Source organism: Drosophila obscura, unplaced genomic scaffold, assembly GCF_018151105.1.
Source record: "Drosophila obscura isolate BZ-5 IFL unplaced genomic scaffold, ASM1815110v1 contig_9, whole genome shotgun sequence".
NCBI classification, from domain to species: Eukaryota; Metazoa; Arthropoda; class Insecta; order Diptera; family Drosophilidae; genus Drosophila; species Drosophila obscura.
Genome location: NW_024542883.1, coordinates 2301667 through 2327728, shown reverse-complemented (window position 1 = coordinate 2327728; position 26062 = coordinate 2301667). Strand labels below are relative to the sequence as shown.

The 26062-nt window shown below is 45.9% G+C and overlaps 1 protein-coding gene across 1 annotated transcript; it reads right to left on the bottom strand.

The window, feature by feature from the left end:
- Positions 1-367: 367 nt before the first annotated feature.
- Positions 368-13422, bottom strand: LOC121405362. The gene is made up of 3 exons (XM_041596030.1): positions 13282-13422; positions 643-834; positions 368-452 (listed from the first exon to the last, which is right to left on the bottom strand). Exons 1-3 carry the CDS (start codon positions 13323-13325, stop codon positions 368-370), a joined length of 321 nt encoding a protein of 106 aa, XP_041451964.1. The 5' UTR covers positions 13326-13422.
- Between the last annotated feature and the right edge of the window lie 12640 nt (positions 13423-26062).

Below are 26062 nucleotides of genomic sequence, written 5' to 3'. Positions count from 1 at the left end.
AGATATGCGTTGCGGAGGATTATGCGCTCCGAGAGAAAAGGCGTTGCAGAGGATAACGCGCTCTGAACAGGGTGGGAGGACGGAGGAAAATGAGCTCCGAGTAGGAATTGGGAAGACGGAGGAAAATGCACTCCGACAAGGAATCAGAAGAAAACAGCACAGATTAACGTGTAGAGGAATCGTACGCTCTAACACGATGATCAATGCATTCCAAAGAAATGGACGGTATATAGCAGGGAGAGTTGTGTTCTAGAGGAATCGTGCGCTCTAAGAACCACAGCAAATACCAAAAGCCTTGGGGAGCGAATCAACCCTTGGCAGCCCAAGAATGGAATGACTCTGGCAAGGCTGCTTGTATTGCCAAAAGTCAGCTGTTTGCTCCCTTCTTTGGCACTAGCGCGTTGTCACGATCAGCTGCTACTGTGGCCGTTTGGTTCTGAAGGCTGGGCACACTGTTGGCGCGTGGATTTGAATGTTGGAGTGTGGCCGTTTGTTAGGATCGCTGGTCCCATTTGTGGCGCGTAGATTTAAAAGTCGGGGAATCTGTTTTTTTTTTATGTTTAATTAACCAAATCTTCATTGATGCTCTCTTATGTATTATCTAGGTAAATGTAATGTATGTAATGGAATAACTGGAATAACTTAAACCAGACGCCGAGTCGTACGTCGCCAGACCTGCCGATTTTAACCCAGCATGCCCTGTCCGGTGTCCCTTCGCTCCATAGCTTGAACCTTCGTTGGGTGTGCTCCTTGCGACCGTCTATCACTTGTACCTTGCGTTGTTTCGCGTTGGTCTTCTCCATCAGCTGCTTAAACTTCCGTGCGTCCATGATTCTGCAAAGAAAGAGAGGTGTCGTTATTGTGACTGTTTCTTGCTCTTCTTTGCTTGCGGGTTTTAGGTGTGATTTGTGCGCTCGACTTTTTTTGTTAGTAGAGGTATCTTTGACTGTTACTATGACTGGGGACAAGAGTTCGAGAACCTTACAAGAACCGTTGTATTTTGGTTAGAGTTTTGCTGTTATTTTGTCGATTTTCTTAGAGAGTGGGTGAGTTCTGACCCATACTATGTCCCCTATCTTTGGCCTCCAGTCTCTTCGTTTTAAGTTGTAATGTCTTGTCTGTTTTGCTGCAGCTTCCTCCATGTTCTGCCTTGCTAATGCTTCCGCGCTGTGTCGTTCTTCTGCTCTTTCTTGTGTTGTTAGTTCGGTAAGCCCTGATCCTAGTGTTACTTCGTCAAATAGATTTCCTGGCAGTCGTAGCTCCCGTCCGAAAAATAAATATGCTGGTGTAAATCCTGTTGGTTCCGATCGACTGCTGTTGATCGCGAGTGTTAACTCCGGTAAGTGCTCGTCCCACTTATTATGTCTTCTCCCTGTGCTATCATAGTTTTCAACGTTCGGTTTGCTCGTTCGGTCGGATTTTCCTGTGGCGTGTATGGTGCCGTGAATTGCTGCGTTAAATTCCCATAACTGCATTACCTGTTTGGTTTTCCTGATTGTGAACTGCACGCCGTTGTCTGAAATCAGCTGTTTTGGCGTTCCTCCTCGTGCTAATATTTTTTCTCGGAACGCTCTTATGAGTATATCGGCAGTCGCTTTCCTCGCGGTTCTACCCACTTCGAAAATTTATCGATGAATATGATGAGTACTGTGTTTACGTGCGATGTTCTCGGTAGGGGTCCTACGAAATCGACACATATTGTTTCACACGGAGCATCGGCGATTTTTGTGAGCATCTTTCCCGCCGCTGCTTGTTGCGAAATTTTGAATTTTTGGCTGCTTTCACATGCGTGGATGAATTTTGTTACATCTCTTCTTATCCCTGGCCAAAAATATTGTTGTCGGATCCTTACTTTTGTGCGTCGTATCCCTAGGTGGCTTGCTGTTGGATTCGTATGATTTTCCGTTAGTTCGCTCTGCCTTTCCTGTTTTGGTACACACAGCTTCCATGGTTGGTCGTCTTCATCTGTTTGGCTTGGTATGTGCCGGTATAATCGGTCGTGCTTTATACTGTAGTCTTCTGATAGTTTTGGGTTTGTTTGCATTGTTTGCTCATCAAGCGCATTCTATTAGTTCTGTGATTCTCACTTCTTCGCGTGGTAAGCGGGATAATCCGTCCGCCACTGCATTTAGCTTCCCCTTTCGATAACGTATTTCGAATGTGAATGGTTGTTATCCCATGCCAATCTTGCTACTCGGCCGGATGGACTTTCGATGGAATTTAACCATTTCAGGGCTAAGTGGTCTGTTATTACTACGAACGTAACCTTCGAGGTACATCCTCATTTTGTGGATTCCCCAGTAGATGGCGAGGCACTCCTTTTCCGTGGCAGAGTATTTCGTTTCTTCCCTTTTCAGCTTGTGGCTTGCGTAGCTTATTACGTGTTCTCCGTCTGCATCTTCCTGAGTCAACACAGCTCCTAATCCGCAGTCGCTTGCGTCTGCTTGTAAAATGAACGTTTTCCTGAAATCTGGGCAGGCCAGGATGGGTGTCTCCGTTAGACAATGTTTAAGATCGCTAAACGCGCTGTCTTGGGCTTCTCCCCATGTGAATTTCTGCCCTTTTTTCAGTAGGTCTTGCAGTATGTTCGCCCTTTCGGTGAAGGTTGGTACGAACCTTCGGTACCATGACGCTAGCCCTAGGAAACTGTGTAGTTGCTTTAGTGTCGTTGGCGCAACTAGTTCCTTGATGGCTGCTACTTTGTCCGGGTCTGTGTGTATGCCTTCCTCGCTCACCATGTGTCCCAGGTATTTCAACTTCTGTTGGAAGAAGTGGCATTTTGCTGCGTTGATGCGTAGGTTTGCTTTCCTTAAGCGGTCCAATACTTCCTGGATTTTCTGCATGTGCTCTGCTTTTGTTCACCCAATTACGTTATATCGTCTAGGTATGCGAAGGCGAATGGTTCCACGTCTTTGGAAGCCTCGCCCGGGGGCTTTGAAGGCTGTGTACTGTCGGCTCTGCCTCTCCATCGGAATTAGCCAGTAGCCTGATTTTAGGTCCAGCGTGCTAATGAATCTCGCCTCTCTGAGCTGGTTCAATATAAAGTCCATCCGGGGTACAGGGTATGCGTCCTTCTCGGTTTTTTCATTTAGTAGTCAGTAGTCGACGCAAAGTCTCCAATCCCCAGACTTCTTCTTTACCAAAACTATCGGTGAGCTGTATGGGCTCCGTGACGGTTCAATCAGGTTCTGGCGTTTCAGCTCGTTTATCTCTTTGTTGATGATTTTCATTTGCGCTGGATTCCTTGGATATTCCCCTGCTTGATTGGTCTTTCGTCTTTTAGGAATATTCTATGAGATGTTTTGTTGCTTATTCCTCTAAGGCTGTCGAATTTCTGGACTTTTGTCATTATCCATTGTTCGATTTCTCTTCCCGTTGGTTCTGGTTGTGAGTTCCTTGCCCTCTCTTCGGGTCTTTGTTTTGTTTCCCGTCCATTGATCACCACTGTACTGGTTCCGCATGTAATGACTGTTCCTGCGTCTCTTAAGAAGTCCATTCCGAGTAGTGGAGTGTCTGGTAGCCCATCCATTATTAGAAATGATAATGTCGTTTCCTGGCCCCCCAGCTCTACCTCGGTTAGGAACTTCCAAGTGGTTTTCTGTGTGCTTCCGTCTGCGAGTCTGATTGGTCTCTCTTCTTTTTCTTCCTTCCCGTACTTTTGCAGCATTCTTACCATGTTTTCGTTCAAGATGCTTCTTGTGGCTCCCGTGTCTATCCCGTGTTCCGCTTTGCGTGTTTTGGGCTCCGGGTGCTTCGCGAGATTGTTCCGGGCCCTGTGCGTTTTCCTGTGGTTTCCTGCAGCAGTCTATCGTCCGTATACTTTCTCTGTTGCAGGTCCAACAGTACAATACTGGTTCCCTGGTGCATCCTCTGGCTTCGTGACCTATTTGTCCACATCGGTGGCATTTTGATTGTCTCCATTGTGGTCGTTGCCAGGGTGTCTGGTTATACTGCTGAGTATTTTTTGTTGTTTTGACAGGCCTGCCTCCCTTTCAAGTTTCTCAAATTCTTCTGCTGTGATAATCAATTCCGCTGGCGTTTGGAATTCTCTCCTTTTCACGTAGAGATTTATCGGCAGCCTACAATTTCGGTATACCATGTCCAGTTTCTCGTTCTCGGTGTATGTCCCGAATCTCATTAACTTTCGCAGGTCCTGTACGAATTCTCGTATGGTCTCTGTTTCTGCTTGTTTTCGTTCCGATACGAGTTTTACTAGTTCTTCATGATATTGGGGTGACATGAAGTTTTCTTTCAACTGGCTTTTGACGTCCTCCTATGTCATGATGGGCCCGGTTTTTGTGTGCCACCAGTCCAATGCACTTTTTTCAAGTATTACTAGCATTGCGAATACCATGTGATCCGCTTCAATCTCTTATGTTTCTGCTAATTCCTCCATTCGGCTGAGGAATTCTAGCAGCTCTCCATTCCCTGTGAATGTGAGGTCCCATTTTCCGTATCTTGTCGATTATGGCTACTGCCTCTGGTGATCCTTTTCGAATCTGCTTCGGAAATAGTATTTTTTTCTTCGCCGTTTTTGGCTTTCCTTTCCTCCATCGTTGGTTTGGTTTGTGGTCTTGGTGATTGGCTTGGGCTCCTGCCTTTCGTCGGCGGGTCCTCCATAGTTGGCTTGGTTTGTATTGTATTATCTTCCAGAGATAGGGATTTTAAAGAAAAGACATCCGTCATTTCTGATAATTTTATTGAATGATCTTTTGTATGTTTCTTAAATTCTACTTGGCTGAGGGCCAGCGTAGCTGCGCCGCCAGCAACGCCGGCAGCGGAGCGGCCGCATTTATTTATTTCATATATATACATGTGTATATGTGCATATGCCCAGCGCTGCTGACAGCGAGGGCGCGAGGGAATATGTAAATGTATGTGTATGCATGTGCCGTCAAGTCATGGGAATATGTTGACGCTGCACTTATGTCGCTCGAGGCATTCTTGGGCGATCGTAATACGATAGCTCAAGTTATGCCTGGGACTTTTAATTACATAAACACTGCAACAGAGTGTTACAGTGTGTTCCCCTTAAGTACACTTGGTACAGTGGGTATTGCCTATGTATGCATACTACAGTATTGTTCTTCTGGGTGACGGTTTTGGACTCCTTCCTCTCGTCTGGGTTGACCCGAGCTGTTCCAGCCTCTCCCAGGTTTCCTTGCTTAGATCCTTCCTTTCCTTGTATTGTAGTAGTTGTTTCCTCAAACCTTCCACCCCTTCAGTCTTATCTAGTCCAAATTCCTCGCAGTAACTGATCAATTCTGCTTTCATTGCCTGATTGATTCATACTTTTTCCATCCTGACCATATATGAGATCCCAATTCTATGCTACCACAGCCTGCTCGGACGCCACTGCAACGGCACTTCGGCCGGGGTATGCTCGTCGCGCCGGGCCTCACAGAAATTTATTTGATCTCTGGATGTGGTAGCTGAAAGAAAAGGTCTCCTGGTTCAAGAATAAGGTGTAACAAGTAAGGTTATTTTTATTGACTTAAGGGTACATAGTTGAATGTGGTTCTCCGGAGGATCACTGGCTCGGCCTCGAGGTCTTCCCTCAGGGATACGGTCGCTGGTGAAGATCGGTCGTGGAGGATAATGAGCTCCAGGGGGGCCACGGGGGTTGTGCGGAGGATGATACGCTTCGAGCGAGATGTGGTGCGGAGGATAATGCGCTCCGAGGAGAAATGCGTTGCGGAGGATATTGCGCTCCGAGAGAGAAATGCGTTGCGGAGGATAACGCGCTCCGGGGAGAAGTGATCGTTGCGGAGGATAATGCACTCCGATAGAGAAAGACGTTGCGGAGGAAAATGCGCTCCGAGGAGAAGTGATCGTTACGGAGGATAATGCTCTCCGAGCGAGAAATGCGTTTCGGAGGATAATGCGCTCCGAGGAGAAGTGATCGTTGCGGAAGGTAATGCGCTCTGAGAGAAAGAAGGCGTTGCAGAGGACAATGCGATCTTAACAGGGGGGGAGGACGGTGGAAAATGCGCTCCGAGTAGGAATTAGGAAGACGGAAGAATATGCGCTAGGAAGGGGGAAAGACGGAGGAAAATGCACTCCGACGAGGAATCAGAAGAAAACAGCAAAGATTAACGTGTAGAGGAATCGTACGCTCTAACACGATGATCAATGCATTATAAAGAAATGGACAGTATTTTGAGGTCCTATTTCAGGCTGAGGTATGCATCAGTCTGTCCAGGGTCCGCTACAAGAAAATTTGTAGATTGTAGGTGACTTCAGGTGTCGGACTGGCTTGAAAATGCAGTAGGCAAGCGAGAAATGATGATGCGAGAGTTTTGTTTTTGGTTGTTCTTGGTTTATTCAGTATTTATTCATTCACTTTAATTCTTTTACGTTGCTACTCTGGCTTGTAGTTGTATGGTGCGCTGGTGGACTGCGTAGTGCAGTGTCTTGGGTGTGTGACTGAGGGACTGCCTAGTGCAATGTCTTGTGTTCGGGCTGATGGACTGCCTGTGTCTCGTATTCGGGCTGATGGACTGCCTTGTGCAGTGTCTTGGGTGTGTGACTGAGGGACTGCGTAGTGCAGTATCTTGGGTGTATGGCTGAGGGACTGCGTAGTGCAGTGTCTTGGGTGTGTGACTGAGGGACTGCCTAGTGCAGTGTGTTGTGATCGGGCTGATGGACTGCCTAGTGCAGTGTCTTGTGGGTTCGGGCTGATGGACTGCCTGCTCTTTCGGCCGATCTAGGCCCTTTTATGCAGCTGTCGATCGCACCTGAGACCCGGAAATAATTAATTCTTGCTGACTTAAGGTTATTGGATAACAATAATTGTGGGGTGTGGTAACTGGTCGAAGCTTGGTGCTTCATTGACAATTTGGAAGTGGGTCAGTATAGTTTGGGGACTTATTATTATTGAGCGACAATAATTGTGGGTCAGTGGGGTTTTGCTGAGACTACATCGCAGTAGGTACGGGCTGCAGTTGGGAATTGGGTTTAGGATTGATTTTGCTAACTCGACATCGCGGAAGGTGATAGCTGAATTTGGGCCGGTAGGTCGATAATTTTATGCTGGCTTGACTTATTGTGAAATAACGCAAATGATATTTCTTATGTAGGCCGTCGATTGCGAAATGTCCCAAGAGGTGGGGTGTTTTAAATTGTTGTGTGGACAAGAATGTGTAGAGTTGTTGGTCGAGAGTTCTTAATTAATTGTGAGCGTTGCTTAAGACTATTTTATTTTCCGGGGTGCTGACGTACCGCTATTTGTGAGGAGAAACGTGGCCAGAGCCATGGTTCGGTGTCTCTGCGAATATCAGTTTGATTATTGTCTCCCGCCACCGTGGATGCGCTGACACTCCGCCGTTTGTGACGAGCCATGGCTAGAGGAATCGTGCGCTCTAAGAACCACAGCAATCAATGCTTACCAAAAGCCTTCGGGAGCGAATCAACCCTTGGCAGTCCAAGAATGGAATGGCTCTGGCGTGGCTGCTTTTATTGCCAAAAGTCAGCTGTTGGCTCCCTTCTTTGGCACTAGCGCGTTGTCACGATCAGCTGCTAGTGTGGCCGTTTGGTTCTGAGGGCTGGGCACACTGTTGGCGAGTGGATTTGAATGTTGGAGTGTGGCCGTTTGTTATGATCGCTGGTCACATTGTTGGCGCGTGGGTTTGAATGTTGGAGTGTAGCCGTTTAATAGGATCGCTGGTCCCATTGTTGGGCGGGGAATCTGTTTTTATGTTTAATTAACCAAATCTTCATTGATGCTCTCTTATGTATCTAGGTAAATGAAATGTATGTAATGGAATAACTGGAATAATAACGTAATGAGTGTAATGTAATGTAATTTATTTGTGACGCTGTTGCTATGCGTTGCTGGGCGATGCCACCTGGTAGAACTACAAATGACTACAAATGTTTTCACAATTTGAACAAAAAGTATGCACATGTTAGACGTAAAGGAAGTTTTACTGCAATGAGCTTTTTATTGTAATGCTTAATTAAAGAAAAACATAATGCTTTCAATATAATATATATTACATATCTGGCTTCGAACTCGGATTAAAAAAGGTGGTATTACTGTGGCCACCTCGGGCTGCAGCGGATTGAGAGCAGAATCGTTAAGTGAAAATTCAGTCAGCGGATTGAATAGTGATTTACTAAAATGCTTATTTTATTAACTTAACATGTAGAATGTTAAATTATTTGGATGAGGGTTAATCACCAATTGAACAAACTTTATGGGAAAGTAAGATTCGAATCGTTTTAGGTGTGTTTTATGGGTGTTGTTACGGCATGAACCTAAATGGCAGCGTGAAAGACCTTTGCGCCTAACAGTACCGAAACTAAAATAAGCCGAACAAAGGGTTAAGCCGGGCGAATGGCATTAAAAGGGTTAAGAAGGAAAGGTTAATCAGGGCGAATGGCAGAAAACGACAAGAAACGAAAAAGAGCAAAGACGCGTGCAAAAAAGCAGCTCAGGTTAAATTGAAGAGCGGTACAAGTTTTTAGCTCCTCTGTATATAGATCACTTCATTTGTAAACTTAAATAATCATAATTATCCACACTAAACACCTGTGAATAAAGAACATTGAATTACTGAACGATAGACCAAACGTACGGCCAAGATTTGGGGGCGTTGCCCGGCGAGGCAATATTCTAAAAAACTAAACCTGCTTTAGCGGAGTGCAAGTCGAATCATTGCGACCGATTAAAAGAGGATCGGCGTGCGACACAGTCAGCTGCGTCACGAGAAGATTCGACATTGCAGGTGAGATATCCTCATAGAGTTGAACAGAAAGGCTAATCTCTTACATTCGAGCGACACGAGGTTCGTGTATAACCTCAAACCTAAGACTACGCGGCAAAACACATCGAGTACAAATGGATGGAGTTAATGGTCAGCAGTCGGAATCTGGAGGTAGTAACCCGTTTGAACTAAGAGATTTATACGCGCCTGAAAAGACGAATGGTACGGGTCCTGAAACCGAGGGATGTGAAGGTGAAATGTCTCACGTTAGGAATACGAGCATAGACGTGATCTCGTCGACGGCAGAGACCGCACCTAACGTGCCCATCGCAGTTCCAAAACGTCATCAAGTACCAGAGCATACCAACGGAGGGGGATGGATTGATCATGTCTCTTCCCCTAGAACGAGCTCCATGGATAACTTGAAAGCGTTCGCTCAGCGGGGAGCGGATCCTATGGGAAGGCCGACCAATGCCAGTGCTTTCGAGGGAGGTCTTATGAGCTCTGCGGTCCTAAGCGGAGATTGGAACAGAGCAGTTCCCAGCTGTACCCGAGACCACAATTTAGGATTGACTGGGGCGAATCGGATCGGAATGCCTATTGGGCTGAATCCAAACGAGACAATGCCGAGCGGTACCCCTTCATACGCGACTGCACAGAATTCGTTAAAGAAAGTAAGCTTTGTTGGAGGTGCCTTGGCAAGCATTTTATAAGACACTGCAGGTCAAAAAGAATATACTCCGTCGATGGATGCTCGAGAAAGCATCATTTTATCCTTCACAACAGTAACCAGCAAAGTACTAAGGTAGTAAACAAGATAAAGGAAGAAGCTACAGTTCTACACACAATGCAGAACGAAGCTGCGTTGTTTAGATATGTCCCCTTAACATTGCACAGGCCTAGCGGCCAAATGCAAGTGTCCGCATTGATAGATGATGGATCCGCCTGTACCCTGATCGAGACGGAAAAAACGGAAAAGACGGCCCCTCGGACGAGTTATGCTTACGCTGGACGGGAGACATCATGCAAAGAGAAGCAGAATCCAAGTGGGTAATCTTAACGATCTCGGCAAAGGACAACGCGGCGCGCAAATTTACGCTCCTAAATGTGAGGACAGTCAAAAACCTGGATCTACCGAAGCAGACGCTTAACAATTCAATCCTAAAATTGTATTCGCACTTGGAAAAGCTACTGATACTCGGCTACAAGGATGTAAGAGCGTCGTTGATCATCGGATTGGACAACGTGAAACTTTGAGTTGCAGTGACCGTGAAAGAGCGCGAAGTTTCAGAGTTCATCGCCACCAAGTCCAGGTTAGGTTGGTCTGTTTATGGCCGCAGAAAGGGTGACAGACCGGCAAGCCTGCGTCTAATGCATGTATGCGAATGTAATAACCACCAATCGCTAGACGATCTCATAAAAGAGAGCTTCTCATTGGACGCGGTAGGCGTAAATATGTCGAAGAAAACACTCAGGTCCAAAGAAGGTGAAAGAGCCAATTCCATACTGGACAATACCACGAGGTTCCTCAGCGATATGAAGAGATGGGAAACAGGACTTCTCTGGCGGTACGACAACGTGGAACTTCCATCTTCCAGAAATATGGCCATGCGACGAATTCGGTGCCTAGAATCCCGTATGACACGCGACAATGAGCTACGAGAGTTTGTAAACAAACAAATCCAGAGGTACGAAGACATTGGCTACGTCCGGAAACTTAAAACAGATGAAATGGTCGAGGGAAAGCGCTCCTGGTATTTTAACCAAAAACCCAAACAAAGGCAAATTAAGACTCGTGTGGGACGCAGCAGCCAAAGTGGAAGGCACTGCTCTTAACTCAATGCTACTTAAAGGCACTGATCAACTGCCGTCGCTCGTAGGAGTAATATCGCGTTTTCGAGAGAAGTCCATCGGTATCTGCGGAGATATCCGTGAAATGTTTCACCAGGTTATGATACGTTCGGAGGACCAAAGCTCACAGCAATTTCTTTGGAGATACGGCGACAACAGTCGAGAACCGGATAGGTAATAAGCGTAATGACTTTTGGTGCTTCTTGTTCCCCAGCAGCAGCGACCCACGTGAGAGACAGAAACGCAAAAAGATTCATAAAGCAGAAACCAGAGGCAGTAGAGGCCATATTACGAAACACCTTCGTAGACGATTTGCTCCAAAGTTGCGACTCCGAAGACGAAATGGTCCGCCTAGCGCTGGAGCTGCGAAACGTACACAAGGAAGGAGGCTTCGAGATAAGAGTTTGGGTATCCAACTCAAATACCGTAATGAGAGCGCTTTTGGGAGATGCAGACCATCAAGAACGCGCCATAGAGATGACGGATTCGAAAAGACGGGAACGCGTGCTTGGGATGTGGTGGGATCCAAGAACTGACTACTTCACATTCGTCAATAAGTTTCAGGATGACATATACGACGAAAAGAAAACGGTGACGAAACGGCTAATTTTACGCATAGTCATGACCATATTCGATCCTCTAGGACTACTAGGTTTCTACATAATACAGGCAAAGATTATACTGCAGGATGTGTGGAGGTCTGACGTAGGCTGGGACGAAACAGTCGGAGAGAACGAACGCCAACGCTGGTCGTTATGGGCACGGTTATGGGTCGCTTACCTGAGGATCGAAAAACAAGGAGACGTCCGGTGCACACTACTCGCACCATTGAAACCGATCTCTATTCCCAGGATGGAACTTATGGCAGCGATCATAGGCCTACGACTGGCAAAGCTCATTGCTCAGGAGCTTTCCGTTGACGTCGAGCGACGTGTTTTCTGGACCGATTCGAAGAACGTGCTGTATTGGATATGTTCAAATGCCCGTAAGTACCATCAGTTCGTGGCGCTACGAATAGGGGAGATTCTGGAAAACTCAAATATATCGGAATGGAGATGGGTACCCTCCACTCTGAACGTAGCAGACGACGGAACGAAGTGGACAAAGGAATCGAGTTTTGACCCAGACGCAAGATGGTTTTCCGGTCCACCGTTTCTATTCGAAGAAGAAGAACACTGGCCGATTACACAGCTAAGCCCTAGTAATTTGGAACGGATACACGTACACGAGTTGAAGAAGACGCTCACGTCGACGCAGCTATCAAGGCTAAGCAGCATCGTCCCTAATATATATTGTTTGGCAAGTGGGAAAGGTTAAGAGGAGCACTAAGATGCGTGATGCGATTTCTGACCAAAATATGCAAAAGGGATCTAGCGTCGGAGGAAGCAAAACTAGCCACACACCTTCGCGACATAGAAGACGTCAAAAACGTTATCAACCGGATGATCCAAGAAGAGGCTTACCCAGAGGAAACTACCCTTATACGGCAAGGAGGCATCGTGAGTAAGAAAAGTTCGATCTATAAATTATCGCCATATCTTGATGAAGCAGGTGTACTGAGAATATGCGGCCGCATAGATAGATCGGTCGGCATATCAAGGAACCTGAAACGGCCAGTAATCCTACCCAGTGGACATTACATCACTCATCTTCTTATAGATTATTTTCAGCATCAACTTACGGAGATCGTGGTCAACGAGATGCGACAGTTGTATCACATATCAGGACTGAGGGCAAGAGTTCGCGCCATAGCGAAAACTTGCCAAAAATGTCGCAACAAAAGGGCGCTTCCCGAGGCGCCGGAGATGGGAAGCTTGCCAGCGGAGAGGCTAGCAATCAACGAACTCAGTCAGTAAATACATTTTTGACCTTATGGCTTTTTTTTTTAATTTTAGAATTTAAAAAAAATTTTACATTTTAGATTTTTTTTCTACATCTGTTATCTACATATGCAATGTATATGTATCTAGCATGTAGATTATATACATATGTATCATTTAGATTTTACATCTCCTCCGCTAGGGGTTGCTCGCGCACTGAACGCGGCAGAGTGTGCGAGCGAGAAAGAGAATGAGTAGCGGGTCTCTAGCTGAAGTAGGCGGGGGAACAACTGAAAATTAAATTTCTTCATTTCTTCAACAGAAAATTAAATTTCTTCATTCTGGCCGTATCCGATCTGATTCAGATTCGGCAATCTGGTAGAAATGGTCATTTTTTACGATACTGCGTTTTTAGTTTTATAGTATCTTTAAAATTGTACCTGCCACAGATTTTCTTTCTTTGGGGTCGGAAACGTTTCCTTCTCTGCGTTACACACATCCACTTTTACCACAAATATATTATATTTAACTTAACTGTTTTTTGAGTACGGGAATAATTACATGTTCTTTTTGTAAAGTATTTTTTATACCCGGTATTGGGGATATATTAGTTGTGTAGTCAAGTAAACCATATACATACAAATATTCGTGATCAGCGTCAATCCACGAGTCTATATAGCCATGTCCGTCCGCCCATCTATTTTGACTATAGATCTCAGAGACTATAAGAGCTAGAGCAACAACATTTTAAAATTCCGCCTCACAAAAAGAGACGAAAATCTGCAGTATCCACAATTTTATAGATACTAAAAAACCGATAGCTCAGAATCATAAAGAATGACCATGTCTACAAGATTGCATTATTATTATAACCAGAATGAAGTCCAGGTGTTAGGTCGTACACTAAGTAAGTCATACGGTCACTATTTTTGTGCTCTTCTAACATAACGGTTCTTCTTTCTTTGTATCGTGAATATAGACTTGAAAATTTCGCCTTTTTGTAATATTAGGATTCTAATTTAATATAAAAATTTTCTGACGAATCGGACTACGCCTACCCCTCCCGACCATATACAGGCAGGCTCCGGTTTTCACTTTCACAAAAAATGTGTGATTTACTCGTTAAAAGGAACTCCCGGATTCGTAAAACCCAAGACTTTTCCGTTTTCAAAACGTAAACATATTTCTCGCCAACAAAACGAATATTAATTGCAAAAGGAAAAAAAAATAGATGCATTGACATGGATTTAACACCATTACCAGCGCAATTAAGTTTTGTTCATAAATAATTTTATAACTTTTATTTCAACCAACCTCGAAATTCGATCGGAAAAAATTGGTCAGGGCAACAACAAATAGTGGATTCGTCCGAACAGCTGTGGCAGCCCGATTTGATTATCGATATATCTCTGTATATATATATCTCTGTATATCTCAATTATCATGAAATTAAACTACCTACAAATAAGTTATTTAAATGATCAGAAATGAAAGCATAAATAAAGCGCTGTTAAGATCACTCTCTCTCCCCCTCTCTTTTGTTATACTCGCTACCGCTTGCCTGGGAAAAAGCTCATATGCGCTGAACTCCATGGAGCGGCTAAAATAAATGAAGGCAGTCGAAAAATATACTAAAAACCAATCCACACCATGTCTTCCGATTTCGATGTTGTTTCCGAAAGAAGGAAACAAATTCTATTAGCATAAAGTGACAAGTGTAGCAAAAATGCTTTACACTGCGACAAACGATTTGAAGTAAAATTTGCAATTATTTCGTGATGATACTTAATAACATATGACGCATTGCGCTTCGCCATCCATATTTTGGATGAAGAAAAGCTTTGTTCCCAATTTTCATTAAACATGTTTTCTATCAGTGTTGCATCAAATAGACGGCTGAGCACAACTGATTTCATTTTCGCTCTCGCTTTGTGAAAAAAAAGGCAACAAGAGCCGAAATCTCATTGCCGAAGCCACTCGAAGGCTTGCTGCTTTTTGATACTGTACGTGTACCAGCAGCGCAGCAGCAGCGCCTTTTCTTATGCTCATTAGATAAGGCCGTGCCGAGCCCTGCACTAAATACATCGACTGTGCATCATAAGCAGCTGCCAAAAAAGAAGTCACCAAAGTTTATTGGAGTTTATTCGGAGTATAAAAACTTTATAGGTCTTTTCAATACGTTAGTGCACGATGATGACCAATTTTCAAATGTAAAGAAGTTTAACCATCTGCTTTCCTGTCTTGAGAATGAGGTTTTAGTTACAGTAAAGACCTTCCAAGTTACGGAGAGTAATCATAGTAAAGTCCTAGATGCATTGAAGAATGTGTACGATAATGAGTGCCTAACATTTCTCGAAGGGGTTTTAAAGTTATTTGATTTACCCAGCCTTCCAAGTCCGTCTGCTACTGCGTTGCGAACTTTAATCGACACTGTAAGGGCATTATATGAATCGTTGCTGTCTGTCGAAGTTGATAGCAACTGCCTTTTTACACCGGGCAGCATGATTGGATTTTTCCGTTAAATGGAACATGCGACAATGATGCCCATAAGGGCCCTGGGGATAGAAGGGCCCTGTGGCAAGTGTTGCCGTATTTTGTCTATTATTTTTACAAAATACTGAAATTATTCGGGCTATCGACGGGGTATCGACAGCAAACAACTGTCAAACAGTAAATTCAATTTAATGTTTATATATGAGCAAACTTAACAACCTTAACAACCTCCATAAACAATTGGGTGCTCGTAGTGAGCAAGGGATACAATGTCACAGCCTGCAAGTCAGCTCATTTCTAAGTTTGTTTGCTACACCGGTATGGTACCACGTCATCGCAGGCTTTGACAACACAACCAATTCCGTCTACGTCGGACGTCCCAAATTAACCCTCGTAAGACGCCTTGGAGACTACCAAACAGCAAGGTTATTATGGACCCAGGCTCCCAAATCAATTTTATAACCGACAGTTTTTCCTGCAATTTGAAACTGCAACGGGTGAGAAAGCCGATACACTTGCTTGGAATAGGAAAGTCAAACTCGTCAACTGACTACAGGGTTCAAACCACAACAGCTTCGCGGACGAGTAATTTTTAGATGACGGCAGATTTGAGCATTTTGCCATCCATTTCGTCACATCAACCGGAAAAGGCGATTCAAGATGTAGATTTAGGCATTCCACATAACCTTGCCTTAGCAGATCCGATGCTTTACAAGCCCCAGAGAGTTGATTTACTCTTAGGCGCAGATGCGTTCTTTGAATTGTTGAATGCAGGTCACATTAAAAGCGCCACGGATAAATTGTCACTGCAAAACACGGTATTTGGTGGGTTTTTGTCAGGTCGATATAAAACACTGAATAATCGGTCTAAAGACTCAACCTGTCTCGTAAGTGTTAAACAAGAGACATCCCTTAATACTATTGTTCAGAAGTTCTGGGAGTTTGAGGAAATTCCTAATGTTTCGGTCACCGAAAGATACACCCCAGAACAACAACTTTGCGAGAAATGGTTTAATCAAACCATTACACAACTACCCTAGGGTCGGCTAAAGGTTTCTTTACCCTTCAAATAAAGTCCAGCGAGCTTAAGCAACTCAGTCGAAACTGCCAAACGAAGATACTTATCGTTAGAGCGAAGGCTGCAAGGGCAACCTGAGGTTCGTTCGTTGTACATTGACTTTATGAATTAGTATCTGGGATTAGGGCATAGGACACTAGCCGACAATTACGTGTTGTCTTTGACGCGTTGAGTAAATCGTCAACACACCTGTCGTTAAACGACTTGCTTATGGTCAGGCCAACAATTCAACCCTGTCTATTTTCAATACTTCTACGCTTTCGTTTTCATACCTGTGCAATGTCGGCAGATATAACGAAAATGTATCGTCAGATTGAGATCATTGAGGATCAGCGTCAATTCCACTTGATTGTTTGGAGGAAAAACCTAACCAAACTTTTGCAGATATACCGACTTAATACGGCTACATATGGGACTGCCACAGCACCTTTCTTAGATGTCAAGTGTCTTAAATACCTTAGCGACGCAAAATCTCACCCTCGTGGTTCTCGAACTGCCCCAGCGGTCTTAACTGAATGTATGGATATATGGTCTCACAACCCACATTTTACATTTTCGGAGGACGAAAAAAGGTCTAGAAAACGGTCTGCAACGTCGGTATTTGTTGCAACTGAGATACTTTGCCTAATTGAGAACCATTCAAATTATCTTAATATTTTAAGAATTGTTGCTTACATGTTACGTTTCATACGTGGAAAAAGTCTCTGCAATTCCACACCCATGTAGCGACGGCCACAGAGCTAGAGTACGCTTTTCCGACAGTGGTACACAGCATTCAACAAGTGGAATCTTATGGAGGAGATTCACAAACTGGAGAAATCTGAAATGCTTCAAACATCTTTACAGAAGCTAACTCCGCATCAACACACAACGGACGTTTTCTCTTTTGCGTGTTGGCGGTCGTTTATTAAATGCTCCGTTACCATACGATACGAAGCATTCACTTTTATTGCCTAAAAATTGCCGATTTGCTAAACTATATGTCGAACATCTTCACAGGTCCATTGCATCGCGGTCGTTTGCCAGTGTACACTTTGCTTCAGATATAAACTTCGACTGTTGTCACAAGTCATGGAAAATCTACCCACTTATCGACTAAATGGACAATTTCCATTTGAAGTTAGTGGAGTGGACTTTTGTGTTCCGATTCAGGTTTCGCCGTAAAGATGTATATTGCAATTTTTGTGTGTTTTGTCACCAAAGCTATCCATTTGGATGTTGTAACAGATTTGACTTAGTAAGATACCTATTTCAGGCTGGGATATGCATCAGCCTGTCCAGGGTCCTCTACAAGAAATTTGTAGATCTGCTGGAACTTAAGGTTCGGGGCTGGCCTTAAAATGTCCGAAAGAGAAGTAGGCAAGGTGGGAGAATTGATGACGCGGTAACTTTTGGGGTTTTGTTTATTATTTACTGCCTTTATTCGTTTTACTTGTTTACAATGCGAGATCTGCTGGTCTTGCTAGATGTGATGTGGGCTAGTGGATTGTGACTGCCTAGTGCAGTGTCTTGTGTTCGGGCTGATAGACTGCATGCTTCTGAGACTGCATCGCAGTCGGTGCGGGCTGCAGTTGGGAATTGGGTTTAGAAATGAGGTTTTGCTAACTCTGCATCGCAGAAGGTGAATGGTAGGTCGATGATTCGAGGCCGAGTGGTTGTGAAATATCGCCAAGAAGTGGGTGACCAAGAATTTCGTGCTGTCTTCGCTGATCGCGAAATAATGCAGAATGGGTAGAGCTGGTGATCAAGAGTTCTTAAATTTTACTAATTGCGTGCGTTGCTTAAGACTATTTTATTTTCCGGAGGTGCTGACACACCGTTATTTGTGGATACCGGGTTAAACCATGGTTCGTTGGCTCTGTGTATATCAGTGTGATTATTGTCTCCGACCAGCATGGATGCGCTAACACTCCGCTGTTCGTGGCGAGCTATGGCTAAAACCATGGTTCGTTACAACTTCTAAATTCTAATTCTAAGGTTCCTAGGACGACGAGTGCCTGTTGCTCGACTATACAGCGACAATGCCACGAACTTTGTCGGTGCAGCCCGAGAACTTCAAGACTTCACCACGGAGTTTGCTGCTCACACTAAGGTTTTTCAAGGATTGGATGGAAAAGTGCGAGTAGCAGAGATAAAACTAAAAATAGATTTAGTAAACGCGCATTTCGTCGATTAGCGTCGCTTCCTATAAGCTGTAAGGACCTATCTCAGGCTGGGATAGGCGTCAGTCTATCCAGGGTCCTGAATTACAAGTTATTTATAATTTGCAAGACTTTATTTTGAAAACCAGGAACTCGGCCAGCAACTGAAATAGAAAGGTTAGCAGAATCACAACACTTTTGGTTTAAGTTGAAGTTTTAATTTGTTTCTTTATTTAATTCGTTTGTTTGACGGATTGTCCGCGGCGTGTATATTCTCCCGATCGACTGCCGATCGACTATGGCTGATGGATTGCCCATTGACTCGAAAGCGAACTCGCCGATTTGTGAACTGCTGGCGAACTCCAAGTGAACTCCTAGCGAACTGCTTTAGTACAGGGAGAACTCCGATATATATAGCGTTTTCCTATTCTTTTTAAAAATGCCAGTGCTGCTATGTATGGGACATTGCTCCGAGCCGGGCTCGGGTTTCGCTTTAGCGTGTTGATCGGCTCTTTTCCATGCTATTGGTTGTATTTTGCTGCGTGGGGTGAGTTATATGGGGGTTGGTTATATAATCTTGGCCAGCACCTTTCCGTCGATTGGCCGCGCGTGTGTTGAGTTCTCATTTTTCTTTCTTTCCTCGGTCGACGTCTTTCTGTCTTGCGATCTGCGATCTGCTGCGTCTTCGGATTTCTTGGTGTTGATATATTCCTCCTTGGAGTAGCGTTGGTTGCTTCGACTGCTTGTGACGAGGGGTTCGTGGTGAATACTGCTTAGGGCGGTCTCTGGAGGGCTCCCTGTACCTGTCGTGACTTCGTCGTAGAGTACTTCAGGCAAACGGGGCTCTTTTCCATGCAGTAGGAAAGCTGGGCTGAATTCCGTTGTCTCGGAGACGCTGGAATTTACTGCGAGTGATATTTCCGGTATTAATTCGTCCCAGGTGTTTTGGCGATCCCCTAAAAATTTGGCAATCATGGTCTTGGCCGTCCGATTTGCCGTTGGGTTTTCCTGGGGGCAGTACGGTGTGGCATGTTGCAGTTCTACTCCTGCTGTCTGTAGAAATTACCGAAACGATCGGCTCGTAAATTGCATGCCGTTGTCGCACACAAAGCGTTTGTGTATGCCGATATGGCTCAATATACGTTCTCGAAAAGCCAGTTCCAGGGTAGCCCCACTTCGTGAAAGTGTCAAAGAAGACGAGCAGCATCGTGTTTCCCTTTTTCGATCGAAGTAGTGGTCCAACGAAGTCAGCGCATAGTGTAGTGAATGGCTCTTCGGCATTGCGAGTGAGCATCTGGCCTACCGGCTTGCGTTGTTGAGCTTAGAACTTCTGGCAGCTTACGCAGCCACGGACATATTTCCTCACGTCCCAGTAGAAACCTGGTCAATAGTACCGTTGGGATATTCGGGTGATGGTTTTCCTGACCCCTAGGTGGCCAGCTGTGGGTTGGTCGTGGCATTTGTGGAGTATTCTGGCTCGTTGATTTTTTGCTACCCAGAGTTTCCATGCTATGTAGTCGTCGTCGTCGGCGCCATGGCCCAGAAGTCGATATAGTTCCCCGTTGGCGTAAGTGTAGTGGGGGTATTTCTGAGGCTCGTCCTGGAATTGTATCCTGCGCTGGAGCATGGGGCAGGCTGTCTTCTCCTCTTCGACCCGTGCGAGTGTTCCTAATGGTTGCCTGGATAGTGCATCTGCAACTACATTCTGTTTGCCCGCTCGATAATGCACATCATATTGGTATTGCTGAAGTTCGAGTGCCCATCTCGCCACTCTACCGTATGGGCTGTCGTATTTACCCATTTTAGCGCGAGATGATCGGTGATTATATCGAATCGGTATCCTTCCAGGTAACAGCGTAGTTTTCGAATGGCCCAAATGACCGCCAGGCACTCCTTGTCGGTAGCTGCGTAGTTTTCTTCCGCCTGGTTCAGTCGTCGGCTGACATATGCTATGACTCGTTCTTTGCCATCGATTTCTTGGGTGAGAGCTGCGCCAACTCCTAGGTTGCTCGCATCTGTTTGCAGCGAGAACTTGACGTTGAAATCGGGGCACGCAAGGACGGGGGCGGTCGTGAGAAGTTTCTTCAGTAGGTCAAAAGCAGCCTGTTGTGCTTTGGTCCATATCCATGGTTTTCCCTTCTTGAGTAGGCAGGACATCGGTTGGACGACTGTCGCGAAGTTTGGTATAAATCTCCGGTACCAGGATGCCATCCCGATGCATTGACGAAGTTCTTTCAGGTTTGTAGGAGGCCTGAGTTCTTTTACGGCGGCAATTTTGTCGGGGTCGGAATGGATGCCTTCTTCGCTGATCATGTGGCCCAGATATTTGATCCGGCTTTGAAAGAAAGTGCATTTTTCCGAATTTATGCGTAGATTTGCTCTTCGTAGTCGAGAAAAAACCACTTATAGATTGTGTAGGTGTTCCTAAAAATCTCGCCCAATGACGATAATATCATCCAGGTAAGCGAATGCGTAGGGTTCCATATCGGCGCTGTGAAAGCTGTTGCTTCTCGACTTCCGTTTGCCATTGGTATCTGCCAGTATCCATTCTTTAGATTGAGAGTGGTGATAAATCGTGCGTTTTGTAGACGTTCCAAGATGTAGTTGATTCTGGAAAATGGGTACGCGTCCGGGATGGAATGTTCGTTGAGCTGTCGAAAATCCAGCAAATGCGCCATTTCCCATTCTTATTACGCACAAGTACGATTGGCGCGCTGTGAGGGCTTCGGGAGGGCTCGATGAGACCTTCCGTTATCAATTGGTCTACTTGTTCGTCGATGATTCGCATCATGGCCGGGTTTTTGGGATAGTATCGTTGCTTGATTGGTCGATTATCCCTCATGACGATGGTATGCTCGGCGATGTCTGAGGTGCCATGGAGGGTAGCGAACTTCGGTAGGTCTTCGTCCAGAAATGCTTGAATTTTTGGCGCTATGTCGGGTGGCCAAGGATCCGGGGCTGGTTTTGACTCGTCTTCGATCTCGGGGTCAAAGTGTTGGTTTGGGGCTTCGGGTGGATGGTGGTGTCAAACGCGCTGGGTGGTTTGATTCTGCGGGGGAGTTTCTGATGTGGGCGACAATGGGTGTGGTGTCGACCATGGGTACGATGTTTTGGTACGCCGGGTGTAGTACTCGTGTTATAATACAGCCAGACTGGTACGTGAACAGGTGAGTCGCGATGACGCCTCTGGTATCACAACAACGACTTGTATGGGCGACGAAGATCTCGGACATGGCTCTAGGCATGGCTCGGTGCATGACGCTTAAAATCATGTCAGTACGCGGAAGGTACTCCATTGTGTGGGCGTGGATCGGTGTGGCGTCGGCCGTGGGTACGACCGGGCTGCGGTTGGTGTATCGTGGGGCCATCGTACAGGTTTCCGGGCCCGCGTTAAGGGGCTCTGTGGATATCAGTTCAATTATGGCCCCGACCAGGGTGGGGTCAGCGTGGCTGTTTCCCTTGTTGCTGGGCTGTTGATCTGTTGCTGCCGTTGTCGGTGTCGATGTTGTTGTCTTGGTTCAGGGCTGATTATCGTCTCTGAGGGTGTTTCTATGTTCACTTTCTCCTGGGAGGAGAGGGTACTTACATGCTCTGTTGCTGGACTTGGACCTGGGCTTCCTGTGTCGAGCGCCGGGTTCCAGTGCGTTAGTGCTTGTCTCGTGGGTGAGATTCTCGTAGTTTCTTTGGGGTATGTGTCCCCTGTGGTTGGCCTAGGACGCGGTTGCTCCGTAGTGACCGTGGGGCTCGTTTTCCCGTTTGCTTGATTGTTGTTTCGTGTTGTTGGTTTCGGCTTCATGTTCGTGGGCCGGCGCTTTGCCTCTGCTGGGGCTGGGCTGGGTGTCGTGTTCTTCGTGGCAATCTGGGTCGTTTTGTTCGTTGGGGTAGGTCGTGGTCGTGTGTTCGCTGGGGTTTGTATGGGTGTCATGTTGGCGTGGCTGGGTGCCGAAATTGTTGGGATAGGTTGCGGACGTATGACGGCTGCCGTTGGTTTCAGTTTCTGGTGTCGGGGTTCGTTGCCTTGTACTCTGTTGGTCGGAACGGTGTGGATATGTGGTGTGTGGCACTGATCTCGTAATTATAGAAGTGTGGTACCGCACTGGATCGTTGTTTCAATGGCACATAGGAAGTCCATGCCGACGATAACGACGCGAGTCGTTTCCCGACGTGTTCTGTCGACAGCCATCGATGGTCCGTGTGCCGCGCTTGCCACATTCCCAGCAGAATAGGATCGAGGGATTTCGGCATTCGTATGCCGCATGCCCTGCTTCACCACACCGGCGACAGGCTGCGCGTGAGTTGGCGATGGGGGTCGTGATCATGCGATGTGCCACCTCAGGCTTTGCCGTATTGGTTGGGTAGGATGGCTTTCTCCTTGGTGAGTCTGCCGAGTCCCAATGGGGCTTCCGGAATGGTGTCCGTTTGGAGTCGCCGCTCCTCAGCTCTGTAGCCGGCCTTGCGTATCTGGCCGTGTGTCGTGGTGGTGCGAGAGTGATCGGGATGGTCCGCTCTTGAATACTTTCAAACTCCGTGGCCAGCAGTGTTAGCTGTGACAAGTCTTGCAGTTCGTGGCGGCGCACGTACATCTGGTATGCTGGGAGGGCGTTGTCGTAGATCCTGTTTAGCTCTTTGGCTGCGTCGTACCCGGTGTGGTGCATGAGTAGATGTATCTCGATGAGGAAATCTTTGGCACTTGCTTGCGGGCTCGGTTTGGCATGAGACTGGTTTGGCATAGTGCCGCTCGAACTCTCCTAAGCGAACCCAGGCTTCTTGCGCTAGTGGCCCGGCGACTAGTACGGGCAATTTCTTTCGGCGTTCCTTCGGTGCCAAATCCGAATTCTTCGGCGAGGACTTCTAGCTCGTCCCGACGGAGTTTGTGGAACCAGCCGGTGCTGAGCCCTGGATTGGAAAAGTTTCCCACAAGGTATGCCTCCTCTGGTTGTTCCTCGTCGTGATATTTCATGGTGGTTTTTCTGTTGGTTTTGGCACTGAGTCACTGTTAAACGGCACTTTTAGGATCGGCATTGCGTATACTTTCGCGATTCTTTTCGCGCCCGGATTACGTTCGTGAATTATTGTTGAGTTTAGCTTGTCTATTCAATTTTCCTTTTGCTGCCAGTGGGTCCTTATTCAACGAAGTCCCTGATTTCGGTTTTCTTGAAATTTTTCTTCTTATTCTTAATAGGGCCAGTGCTGCTATATATGGGACATTGCTCCGAGCCGGGCTTGGGTTTCGCTTTTTGGGTTGATCGGCACTTTTCCATGTTATTGGCTGTTTTTTGCTGCGTGGGGTGATTGCATTTCCTTGATGTTCGATGGCACGCGCGCCGAGTCTTTGGTTTTCCTGACTGCTGGCCGCGCATATGCTGAGGTTGCTTTCGTTTTGTGTTGACCTCGTCAATTGAGAGCTTTGGTAACTTGGTTTTGCTGTGGTGGGGGCCGGTTCTATAATCTTGGCCCGCGCCTTTCCGTCGATTATCCGCGCGTGTTCTCAGTTCTCGGTTTTCTTTCTTTCCTCGGTCGACGTCTTTCTGTCTTTTAATCTGCGCTGCGTCTTCGGATTTTTTGGTGTTGATATATTCTCCTTGGAATAGCGTTGGTTGCTCCGACTGCTTGTGACGACCCATGGGATCCATGGTTCGTTACAGGGTTTCCTGGCTGCCTATTGTTCTTCACTTGCCCTTGCCTTTTCCAGCTCTATCTCCAAGATGTCGATCCTCTGCATCAGTGCAGCAACTTGGACGTTGATGGGACTTGTGCTCTGGCCTGATCCGTCAGGCTGAAAAGCACCACTCGGATTCCTTCCTTGTGACGCACTCTCCTTAGAAGTCTGTGGCCGCTGCTTTGTTCCACCAGCCGTTCTCGCAAAACTGTTCGGATTGCCAGTTGATGCCGCTGTTATCGTCGTAGCTGCGGTAGTCCCCCTTTTTTTTAATCCGAGGGCTCCGCCGAAGCAAGGGTGTGGTCGACATAATAGACGAGCCAAAAAAGCATGCGAATAAAAGAAATGACGCCGACCGACGATGACCGCGTAGGAGTTGTCTTCAATACTTATGTATATCGACACAGACACAAGAATACCAGATCTCGTAGCATAAATGATATGAGCGTTTTATTCTATTCTATTTATTCTCAACTGTTTATTTGCTACATACCGCAGTCTTTCCTCCTACACTTTTGATTATCCAATCGGAATAAATCCGATGCGGGAGGCATGGCTTGACTTGCTAACTTTAGTGTAATCGCAAGTCACCCAAATACCTTATCTCTGGAGAAATTATATATGAGAATACTATCGATCATTGAAGCTAGTCCGTTCCGCGACAATCGCAAAGCCAGCAGCTTAGGTGGGAATCGCCGGTAATGGTGCCACCAAATTCGCATATCTCTTCACTGCAGAATCGCGGTGCAGAGATAAACAAAAAATAACGCTGTGAGAGCACAAGCGAGATGAGAGGCCGGGCAGTAGCGGGAGCACGACGATCAGCAGTAGCTATTTATGTATGTATATACATGCTCCTTAATCTTTGGATTCCTACAAAACTTGCGCTCAAAATTCTCAAATCGCATTTTCGCTTGCAAATACGAATCGCCCAACAGGCTTACATCTCGCATCATCGTCATCAGAATATAGATAGATATTCGATATCGATATATATCGTGTTTTACTTCACTGCTCCTAACAATAATTATTTTCTGTGTTTTAAGCCTAGTACTGTCATATATTCTTCTAGCAGCCAGTGGTGTGACCAGAAGTGTGCACTGCATTCCGTACGGTTACACTGCTCAGACAGCTGCTTGGTTTTGATTAAAGTTAATAAAATGCACTTCTTCGGCTGGTGTCGCTCTTCCCCAGGCATATCGTGGGCACCCCAATATTTTATTAGCAAGGTAATGTGTCTGACTATGGCGACGACTCCCGTGCGAACCACCGTGAAGAAAAAATGTTTTGAAAACAATATTTGTTTTATATTTATGAAAATATAATTTTCTAATATATACCGACCTTGTTTTTGTTGATCTGAGTTACTAATCATACAGTATATAGATGCGCCAGTTCATACACCGAACGTGTCGCAGCTGAGTTTTCTGTCCCAGGTCTTCGGCTGTTGGACCTGAGATGTTCGGCTGCTGGACTTGAGACGTTCGAGTCGTGGACCTGAGACGTTCGGGTGTGGACCTGAGACGTTCGGCATTTTTTCGACATGTTCGATTCATGACGATATGGGAAAGCAAGCCGAGAATCGCAAATGTATGTTTACACAGACACGACACAATATTTATAAATTCTTATTTTCCGAAACTGTTTTGAGTTTGTTTTGAGTTTCGTTTCCAGGTTACGTAAATGTGTGTGTGCCATGTATTCACACATACTGTGCTTGTGTGTGGGCTCTAAAATGTTTGGCAGTTTTTGTTTTGAGGGCTGATGTAGCGACCTGATCTGACCTGCCGCAACATAAATGAGGAATGGGCAGAGTGGGTGGGGGTGGGAAATAAATACAATATATTAAAATAAAAGATGTTAATTCTTTGATTTGCCCACTGCCCACTGTACTAAATTGTCATTTACCTACAAACTCATGCACGCATTCATGCTCCCTCACGGCAGCAGCCTATGCAGCCGTTCTCTTTCGCCTCTTCATCCCGCGCCTTTCTTTCTTTCCTTTGCTTTGCTATCACTCTCTCGATCTGTCGCTCTCTCGCTCGCATTAGGGCACGGGCAATTCGGCCCGCCTGCCCTTTGAGTTAGTCTTGATCTTGCAATCACTGCGCATCGTCTTGGAATCGAGCTATTCAATCCGACACCGTCTTGAACCGACCCCCACGTCTTCAATCTGACCCCGTCTTGAATCCAGCTAACTATCCTTTCAACTCTGTATCGCTTATTTACTTCACCACAATAAACTGTGAATATAAATATTGAACAATCATCGCCTTTTTAAAAATATCGCAATACAACGCTACTGAAGAAGC